General features: G+C 38.9%; 1 protein-coding gene across 2 annotated transcripts; it reads right to left on the minus strand.

Annotated features, from left to right (window-relative positions):
* Positions 1 to 1,036: 1,036 nt before the first annotated feature.
* LOC137283649 (uncharacterized) lies at positions 1,037 to 7,545 on the minus strand. Of its 2 annotated transcripts, XM_067815256.1 has the most exons (5): positions 7,493 to 7,545; positions 6,490 to 6,815; positions 5,281 to 5,319; positions 3,435 to 3,493; positions 1,037 to 2,789 (listed from the first exon to the last, which is right to left on the minus strand). In XM_067815256.1, exons 2-5 carry the CDS (start codon positions 6,779 to 6,781, stop codon positions 2,622 to 2,624), a joined length of 558 nt encoding a protein of 185 aa, XP_067671357.1. In that variant the 5' UTR covers positions 6,782 to 6,815; positions 7,493 to 7,545; the 3' UTR covers positions 1,037 to 2,621. The 2 variants fall into 2 exon arrangements, with proteins under 2 accessions (XP_067671357.1, XP_067671358.1); XM_067815257.1 differs by lacking the exon at positions 7,493 to 7,545 and having other exon boundaries at positions 1,039 to 2,789; positions 6,490 to 6,879.
* Between the last annotated feature and the right edge of the window lie 3,414 nt (positions 7,546 to 10,959).

Here is a 10,959-nt window from a genome sequence, read left to right on the forward strand (position 1 = left end):
GTTCAAATTAGTGCGTTCCGGAGCAGAATTTCAAAACCGTTCGAGTTTTCGTCACCAAACCGGGGGCCAAGATACGTCTCTTGGTGTACTGGTGCCTTTTGGCAGTTTTGGATTTTGAACAAAATATTTTTTGTATGTCCATGACAAGACGTTATACTTTAACTTAAATTGTTGGTAGTGCTACTTTCGTTAACAGAACTTTCAAACCTTTCAGTACTCCCCTTCCACTTTGTGGATATTCATGAACTTAATGACATAAACCAATAATACCACTCTACCCACCTGTCCCGGGTATCCGGTTTACCCGTTAGAGGAGTGAATGGTCTAGTATTTAATGACACCAATGCCGAGTCACGAGTTTCATGAATGTGGTTTTATACAGGACGTTGTTTAGTATTTTTTCCGAATTTAGTTTGCAGAACCTGAATATAAGGCTGTCATAAAATGGGTCACGCGTATAAATACATTTCATGTATGATTGTCAGCATTAGTCTATTTAATTTGATTTTGTAAATAAATAAACAAGGGTGTGTGTATGAAAAAGGGACCAGGCAGCAGAATATTTTCATAGATAAATGCTATTACAAGCAATCGAGCAAAGAACAGTTGAAACGTCTTTACTCAGAATTCGACGAGGGCAATGCGCCCTCACTACTGGGTCACAAATAGCACGCCATGTTATTATACAGCATGTGATAACACTGTAGATATGTCCAAGAGTGATATCTCAAACGGGTGAGTAATAAAAGCACCACTTAGTACGGAACATGAACCAACATGTATCCGTGTGCCCTGAATGGAGGGAAGAAACTTCATTGGTTTTGTTTCTTGGAGTAAAACCCAGGAATAAATGTTATAGTTGGGTTAGACCATCGTAGTTAAATACAACGTAGTTCTTTTGCAATAGGGTCGTGTATTCGCACTAACTCAGGTAATGTACAGTCTAACTGTACATCTCAACACAGCCTGGTATTTCCCTGGACCCACAGTCGTCACTTCAGGAACGTCGACATAAAAACAACAACGTGAGATGACATGTATGTTTTGGGTTTTCTTATTCAACAATAATGTACAAACAGAGGTATATCTTCACCATAATATTCTCTTTGATAAACATCAAATAAACAATCTCATGAATCTCGCAAACAACTTGAGTTAGACCATTCAAAAGATATACTCCAATATTTGCGTAAGAATGTTCTCCAGCGACCCGTGTTTGTTTGTCTTAAACTTGACTGGACTGGATGGTCAGAACATATTATCATATCCAAACTGTGTACGCATATGCTCATGATATCAATCACTCGAATATTTACAGACAATCGTCAGGCGTTTGAATACGTCTATGTTGTTCATGATAGATTAACTGATGCAAGATGAAAATAAAATGGGATGTTACATCTCCTCTACTGAGTGGCATCAAAACATCACCTCGACAGTCAATAAACAGCACCAAGCTCATATTCATTGCATAATTTTTTTTCTAAAATATTGTACAAAGACCGGGTTTCTGATTAGGTCTGCCCCACAAAGTGACCATAATTCTGGGCGGAGGACATATATTTTGGCATGCTTCTCGACAGGGTAAAACCAACAAATATAAACTGTCATATGTGTCTAAAGATGCAGACATGAAAGATTGGATGGGTACTACTTCTGGAGTTCTAGAGAAAATTAAACGTGGCGTCGCCATTGTTAGTTCGTGATTTACTTGGACAGAATTTACTAACAAGAATGTAGAAGAAAACAAGGAAAGTCTTATTTCTGACACTAACAATTATTGTCTGGTCAAATTTGGTCAAGAGACTGGAGTCATGAAAGTTAAGATAAAGTTGACATGATTTTAAAATGTTTTTATAGTACCCAAAGTGTAATGCCAAATATGTTTCAAGAATCTGAGCTGAATGAAACTGTCCTTCATAGGTCTACCATGAAACCCGATGAAACCTGTACAAAGACCACACGTTCTGACCATGATAACCTTTTGTCGAAGAGTATTATGAACACTTAATACAACTGGAATTTACAGGAATGATAAATATATAAACGTACGTAGATGCTGGGGCTTTAATACATGGTAAATGGTGATGTTTTTATGTGAAATAAGGCACTAAAAGCATTCTCACAAACGTAACCTTCAATACCACGATGATGTCACCATTAAAACAATTACACGTGTATGACTGACAGATGTTAGGCATCTTATAAATACTTACGGCTTAACTTTATGTCACGATTGGAAAGTTATTGTATGTTTAGAACATTATCTTTGCAAATCGTATTCAGAGGTTAACGACTATAAGTAGCTCTTTATATACATGATGAAACGCTTTCCCAACTTTGATGACTTTATGAAGTTGAGCGAGTGAGGTCAGAAATGGGCATTGCACACTGTACCCATTCGGGGAATGGAGCGATGGCTTTAACCACTACCTCGCCTCTCCATGTCAAGTTGAATTTCGAATGAGAAAACATTATGACGGTATTTACAACGAGCACAGTGTTGAAAGTGACAATAAGGAAATAAGTATGTACAAGGTCATGTTTATCTGATACTGTTATTGGGGCACAAGTGATGTACGTTCCGAACTCATTAAGCTGATGAAATCGGGCCTGTAATATCACCGCCGATCGCTTTCTAGCTTCTCTTTTAACTCAGTCTGTTCTTCATCATCTTGTTCGGCCAGTACATGCAGTCTCTGGTGTTGCGTTTCCCGTAGCGCCCTCCGGCTTGTCTGCACCGCCGCATCCAGTCTCTCCCACAGTTCCCTGTCTTGGACCAGACTTGTCTGTCAATGAGAGGGGCACATGTTAGAACAAAGATCAGACTTGACTGTCTGTGAAAGGGACATATGTTAGAACAAAGATCAGACTTAGCTGTCTGTGACAGGGGCACATTTGAGAACAATGACCAGCCTTGGCTGTCAGTGAGAGGGGCACATGTTACAAGTGTCAGTGTTCAGTAGCTGTCAGTAGCTCAGTAACCTCATCATCTGTCCTTGACAACTCATTATTCTCTCCGCGACCTTGTATCAAAAGCCACTAAGGATACAGGCTAGCGGGATACGACAGATATATACGCCGAGCAGATCTAAACTGGTTTCCGTGGTTTGCGACGCAAGCTGAACAAGAGATGAAACACATGTCGGGAAACAGTACCAGAGAGAGAGAGAGAGAGAGAGAGAGAGAGAGAGAGAGAGAGTAGGGGGCATGGGCTGGAAAGACGTTAATTAATTCCAAGAAACTCACTTGTAATGTGTGACAGAAACACTTGTACGTAACTTCGTACCCTGTGTGTTGCCATTCGATATCGAAAATCAATGAACGCTATGTTTATTGTCGACCTACAACAAACTTCAACTTTAGGGAAACGGAAGCCCAGTCAACAAACATATGAAAAGGGAGGCTGAAGATCTGTAAACTGAATTCCTTACCGGCGGATTGTGGGGCTCGTGATCTTGTTCCGGTAGCACTTCCGTTAAGTGCAGTGCGCCTACAAAACGAGGAAATATTATTTGACGGTATATTAAACTGTCAACATGACTGAAAAAAATGACTCGAGTGTAATTTTTAAGGACCATAATGTACATGTTCTGTATCCCTCTTGCACTGTAAAGAGAATTTATTGGAAAGAACGAGAATCTACGTGAGACTTGAGTGATATACGACATACGTGGTATGAGACTTACGTGATATAAGACGTACGTGGTATGAGACTTACGTGATATAAGACTTACGTGGTATAAGACGTACGTGGTATAGGACTTACGTGGTATAGGACTTACGTGGTATAAGACTTGCGTGGTATAAGACTTCGTGGAATAAGACTTACGTGATGTAAAACTTACGTGGTATAGGACTTACGTGGTGTAAGACGTACGTAGTATAACACTTACGTGGTATAACACTTACGTGGTATAGGACTTACGTGGTATGAGACATACGTGATATAAAACCTACGTGGTATAGGACTTACGTGGTATAAGACGTACGTGGTATAAGACTTACGTGGTATAGGACCTACGTGGTATAAGACTTACGTGGTATACGACTTACGTGATATAAGACTTACGTGGTACAAGACTTACGTGGTATAAGAGTTACGTGGAATACGTCTTAAGTGGTATAAATCTTATATATGAACGACTTACGTGATATAAGACTTACGGGGATTAAGACTTACGTGGTATAAGACTTACGTGGTATAAGTCTTAAGTGGTATAAATCTTATATATGAACGACTTACGTGATATAAGACTTACGGGGGTTAAGACTTTCGTAGTATAAGACTTACGTGGTATAAGACTTACGTGGTATAAGACTTACGTGGTATAAGACGTTCGTGGTATAAGACTTACGTGGTATAAGACGTTCGTGGTATAAGACTTACGTGGTATAAGACGTTCGTGGTATAGGACTTACGTGGTATAAGACTTACGTGGTATACGACTTACGTGATATGAGACTTACGTGGTATAAGACTTACGTGGTATAAGAATTACGTGGAATACGTCTTACGTTGTATAAATCTTATATATGAACGATTTACGTGATAGAAGACTTACGGGGGTTAAGACTTACGTGGTATAAGACTTACGTGGTATAGGACTTACGTGGTATAAGACTTACGTGGAATACGTCTTAAGTGGTATAAATCTTATATATGAACGACTTACGTGATATAAGACTTACGGGGATTAAGACTTACGTGGTATAAGACTTACGTGGTATAAGTCTTACGTGGTATAAATCTTATATGTGAACGATTTACATGATATGAGCCTTACGTGGTATAGGACTTGCGTGGTATAAGACTTACGTGGTATAAGACTTTGTGGTATACGACTTACGTGATATAAGACTTACGTGGTATAAGACTTACGTGATATGAGACTGACCTGCTATACGACTTACGTGATATAAGACGTACGTGATATAAGGCTTACGTGGTACAAGACCTACGTGGTATAAGAGTTACGTGGAATACGTCTTACGAGGTATAAATGTTATATATGAAGGACTTACGTGATATAAGACTTACGGGGGTTAAGACTTACGTGGTATAAGACTTACGTGATATAAGACTTGCGTGATATGAGACTTACGGGGGTTAAGACTTACGTGGTATAGGACTTACGTGGTATAAGACGTACGTGGTATACGACTTACGTGGTATAAGACTTACGTGGTATAAATCTTATATATGAAAGACTTACGCTATGTAAGACTTGCGTTGTATGCGACTTGCGTGGCATACGACTTACATAGCATAACACTTACCTGCACTGGTGCTGGATCGATAACTGTTGGAGGATATTGCTGAAACATATAGGTATGTATGTATGTATGTATGTATGTATGTATTAATAGTCATCGCCTGGCATAGAAAGACATTGAATCACATCATTTCCAGTTATTCTTTCCAGAGCAGCACTTATGTAAAATTGTTTGATGTTTGACTTTACTTCAGCCACATTCTAGCAATATGACCCTGATTTCACCAGACAATCCGGTGACTGACATGAACATCCTTCAACGAAGCTTCGATACGATGTCTGTGAACCTGATCACCCGAAGCATCTTTAACGATAACGTAGGGTTGTTGAAGACCAAACTATTTTTCAAAATGTTTGATTCAAACATTAAAGAAACTCTCTTTTCTATATTCGAAATATGGAGATATCACAGCAATGAGGTGGAAGAAAGTGTCCACATTCTCGCATGTACACATTTTCTTGGTACGGGCATTAAACCTCATAATGTAATGGTTCTAGGGGAATGTGGAATTAAAGTAAAGTAAACAAAAGGTAAAGTTAACGTAGTTAATATTGAATCGGTTTTAATTCGAATTCAAATTCGGTTCTTCATCACGTGGTAAATTCAACAAGCAGTGTTAAGTGCTTGAAGTGGAAACACCTGAAAAACAGTAAAGTCTTTCGTTAGCATTATTATCAGTTGAGGTGACATTTTCCTGCAAAAAGTGCCAGTTACAATCTTAAATTCAGACGAAATACGAAGTTTGCCCAATTGCAACAAAATATTTGTCAGCTTATGAACGGTAACTATCTAACATATAGTCAGTTAAAGACATCATATTGTATGGTGCTGTTTCAAACTAATTTGATACGTTATAGTGTGACATCAACGTCTTCCAGCACACCATCGTTTGGATAAGGTGGGTGGTCGAAATAGCGAGAAAATTTAGAAATCTAAAACGGCTGAAACATTGAAAATAATGAACGCAAGGAAATAATGAAAATTAGAGGGTATTGCTATCAATGTTAACACACGTGTGAAACATAAGGGACTATGGGACTTATACCAAACAATACACAGACACACGCACGCACGCACGCACGCACGCACGCACGCACGCACGCACGCACGCACGCACGCACGCACGCACGCACGCACGCACGCACGCACGCACGCACGCACGCACGCACACATGCACACACACACAAGGAAGCGTGGCGTTATGAAACCTACCAGAGTCTCTGGAAGCTGTCAATTTCTCCGCTTTAGTAGCAGCAAACACTATTTGGTCCAAAGAGTCTTTCACCTCGTGGACCAACCGCTTCAGCAACTCGGTCTTGGCCTCGGGGTTTGAACCCGGTCCGACACCCTCCGTGTCATTTCCAGCAGACGAGTACCGTTTCCTCACGTCAATCTGGGCCACGTGGAGTTCTATTTCGGATGCTATTTCCTTGTTATCGCACAGCTGAGCGATAAGGCAATTCCGAAATCTCTCGAAACTCTCCTCGGGTATATATTCCCCCATTCTGCGTCAATGGCTGTCGTTTATGACCCGAGGACTGAATCAGGACAGGATGGCATTAAAGGAGTGTACAAGTGTACTTCTCCTGGACCGCAACTCGCCTAAACTATAAGATGTTATAAATGAATAAAAATAACAACCACAAACTGACAAAATACATTAAAGAGTCTGTTCAATGCCAAACTCTGCAATATATTGCACCGATGCTACGACATGCCATATTCGAGACTGGACCTGACAAGTAGTGAATGACATTCTAAACATCGGTCGCGATACGCGGCTGAGCTAGAATGACAGCCAATCTTATTATTCAGTTGCCATCGACAAGCACGATTTACTGAAGCAGTAACAAGCAGTAACAAAGTACAACGATAATGATAGTATTCCGTTGTAACAAACACGATGGGGCAGTAATAATGAATGTGATGTTAAATTAAAAATACTGATAGAAATACTGAAAAGTAGAAACATCAGTTAAAAGCAGAATTATTCTAAGGATCATCCTCGTCGAGGGACCATTAGTACGTGGTTCATGCGTAAACACCTCCACATTCATAAAGTTTTTGAGCCCTGATACTCTACTCCCCACGGCCTCCTTTCACAAAGCGCTAAGGTGATCGTAAGTCACTAAGGTAACCTTAGTACAGTGTTAAAGAATGGGAGTTAAGGTTAACCTTCGTAAAGGTTGCTTCATGAAAGGGGGTGTATAACTACCTGTTACGTGCCAACAGTTCGTGGGCCCTCCGCTGACATGACAGTCAGTGACTGAGACAACCCACAGCGTCCTTCCGCATTATATGTTTGTACACAGCCAATAGCACTGTTTCAAGCGCGACCACCTATGACGTAACCAAAATACCCTGATTATTTATATGCCATACATGGTAGAGCGATACGTTGTTCACTCTTGATACCACCCATACAAACCCCCTTCATTTGGTCACCATCAACAAGGTACTTCTCGCAACGTACCCAGTAACGTGATGCTCGTTTTATCGCCTTTTGGGGATGGAGTAGCCTTGTGGTTAAACTGTTCACTTGTCACATCGAAGACGGGTTCGAATCCCCACATGATTACAATGCGTGAAGCCCATGGTGTCCCCTGATTGTGTCGGCCTGATATTGCTGGAATAGTGCTTAAAGCGGCGTAAAATCATATATTCCAAAACAATTATATATAACAATTCAGAGAGTTTTCAAGCAAAAAATATGTAATGCCAAATATGCTGTTTCGAACTTAAGTTTAATAGCATCTTGTATCTCTTTATCTCGAAGTTAGCATTTACCACAATAACATAGAGTGAGGATAGTTTTACGCCGCTTACATCACCATTGCAGCATATCACGGGTACAAGATATAATAGGATCGAACCTGGATCTTCGGCGGACGAGCAAACACCCTGACAATTAGCCTACCCCACCGCCCCGCCGCAAGAACAGTTTTGAGAGGGGCAAATTAGAATTTCACAAATCCGTGGACGGTTCTCCAAGAAGTTGTATTTAGCACTCCCCACAAATATCAATAAAAGGTTAAATCCACTTTTAAACCGTAAATAATCTAGAAACAAATAAAACAACGTGAACATTACAAATAAATATAATGTATAAAAATATAATGATATAAATAAAAGACAATGCGGGCACAATGCGTAGAGACTACGCAACTGCTTCCTTCTGTTTAGGATTCCTTGTAATGCAAAACAAAATAAACACATAGCGACACTTCCGGGTACAGTGTGTATAGACTATATAAATGCTTTCTTCTGTCAATGATTCCTTGTAATAGAGTCCTCTTCGCATTATACTGCATGTGCAGAGACAGGTAATGTAGAAAAATAGTCGGGGTCGTTTCTAGTAGAGGAAAGAAGCAAGTTCACACGATATCCGAATGTGTCAACCTATTTTTAGCGCAACGTCACTCACCCGTGAGCTCGAGAGAAAGAGGATAGCAGCACAGATATTAACTAATATGGCAATTGCCACCGCCGCTGAAGAGTAACGAAATATTTCAAACATATTTACTAATTTTTCTTTTTTTTGTCACATACAAGCTAAGATGTCTAAAATGAATGGTGCCTGCATAATCACCTAATGTAGACTGTCAAAATACTGAAGACATTGGGTTCAAGGCTTCATGAGATATCACGTTTACATTAGCTAGAAAAGTGGTCAAAGTGTTGTGGTGACTTTAAGCATAAGGTCAAGGTCACCAAAACCAACTGATGTATACCTGATCCTCCAGTGTAGGCTGTCACCAAATTTGAAGACATTGGGCAGAACAGTCTATAAGTAACGTAAGTTTGAAAAGTGGTCAAAGTGTCGTGGCAACCTTCAAGATAAGGTCAAGGTAACCAAGATAACCTGGTGTATGTATAATCCCCCATGTAGGCTGTCACCAAACTTAAAGTCCACGACATATCGCATTAACAAAAGTATGAAAAGGGGTCAAAGTGTCGTGGTTACTTGTACCTTGAAGATAAGGTCAAGGTCACCAAACAGTGCCATTAGTTGCATAGTTCCTTCTCGCCACAGACCAAATGGCAAGCTTTGATTGTTACCCACCTTAACGCGGTGCACGACGCCTTTCGCCTAGTGAGTTAATTTTTCGTAGAAATATAGACAACTGCGTTTTTAATGTGTTTATACTTCCTCGCATATAATAACTTCCGTATAGCGCCTTGAGTAAACGAGTCACCCTTGAGTAAACGTTCATTAATTTTAAACTTAGGGTAAACTAAAAAAGGTCCAAAGTTGATTATTCACATTATGTTATCAATATTCAAAGGAAGCCATACGCTGTTCGTCATAAGTCACCTCTCAAACTTCAATTATACATTTTCAATACGTAAAGTTATTGTAGTTGCAGTAGTTGTTATTGTTGTAGTAGTTGTTATTGTTGTAGTAGTTGTTGTTGTTGTAGTAGTTGTTGTTGTAGTAGTTGTTATTGTTGTAGTAGTTGTTATTGTTGTAGTAGTTGTTGTTGTAGTTATTGTTGTAGTAGTTGTTGTTGTTGTAGTAGTTGTTATTGTTGTAGTAGTTGTTGTTGTTATAGTAGATATTGTTGTAGTAGTTGTTATTGTTGTAGTAGTTGTTGTTGTTGTAGTAGTTGTTATTGTTGTGGTAGTTGTTATTGTTGCAGTAGTTGTTATTGTTGTAGTAGTTGTTATTGTAGTAGTTGTTATTGTTGCAGTAGTTGTTATTGTTGTAGTAGTTGTTATTGTTGCAGTAGTTGTTATTGTTGTATTAGTTGTTATTGTTGCAGTAGTTGTTATTGTTGTAGTAGTTGTTATTGTTGCAGTAGTTGTTATTGTTGTAGTAGTTGTTGTTGTAGTAGTTGCTCTTGTTGTAGTAGTTGTTATTGTTTTGGTAGTTGTTATTGTTGTAGTAGTTGTTGTTGTTGTAGTAGTTGTTATTGTTGCAGTAGTTGTTATTGTTGTAGTAGTTGTTGTTGTTGTAGTAGTTGCTATTGTTGTAGTAGTTGTTATTGTTGCAGTAGTTGTTATTGTTGTAGTAGTTGTTGTTGTTGTAGTAGTTGTTATTGTTGCAGTAGTTGTTATTGTTGTAGTAGTTGTTGTTGTAGTAGTTGTTATTGTTGTAGTAGTTGTTATTGTTGTAGTAGTTGTTGTTGTAGTAGTTGTTGTTGTTGCAGTAGTTGTTATTGTTGTAGTAGTTGTTGTTGTAGTAGTTGTTGTTGTTGCAGTAGTTGTTATTGTTGCAGTAGTTGTTATTGTTGTAGTAGTTGTTATTGTTGTAGTAGTTGTTGTTGTTGTAGTAGTTGTTATTGTTGTAGTAGTTGTTGTTGTAGTAGTTGTTATTGTTACAGTAGTTGTTATTGTTGTAGTAGTTGTTGTTGTTGTAGTAGCTGTTGTTGTAGTTGTTGTTGTTGTTGCAGTAGTTGTTGTTGTTGTAGTAGTTGTTGTTGTTGTAGTAGTTGTTATTGTTGCAGTAGTTGTTATTGTTGTAGTAGTTGTTGTTGTAGTAGTTGTTGTTGTAGTAGTTGTTATTGTTGTAGTAGTTGTTGTTGTTGTAGTAGTTGTTGTTGTTGCAGTAGTTGTTGTTGCTGCAGTAGTTGTTGTTGTTGTAGTAGTTGTTGTTGTAGTAGTTGTTATTGTTGTAGTAGTTGTTGTTGTAGTAGTTGTTGTTCTTGCAGTAGTTGTTGTTGTAGTAGTTGTTGTTGTTGT

Source organism: Haliotis asinina, chromosome 5 (assembly GCF_037392515.1).
Source record: "Haliotis asinina isolate JCU_RB_2024 chromosome 5, JCU_Hal_asi_v2, whole genome shotgun sequence".
NCBI lineage: Eukaryota > Metazoa > Mollusca > Gastropoda > Lepetellida > Haliotidae > Haliotis > Haliotis asinina.

Bases quoted from the DNA above. Each gene is read 5' to 3' on its own strand.
- LOC137283649 (XM_067815256.1), bottom strand. From the start codon at position 6,781: ATGGGGGAATATATACCCGAGGAGAGTTTCGAGAGATTTCGGAATTGC. The intron at 5,320-6,489 runs GTAGGTTTCATA...TATATGTTTCAG, and splicing joins GACAGCTTCCAGAGACTCTG to CAATATCCTCCAACAGTTAT. The intron at 3,494-5,280 runs GTAAGTGTTATG...CTCGTTTTGTAG, and splicing joins TCGATCCAGCACCAGTGCAG to GCGCACTGCACTTAACGGAA.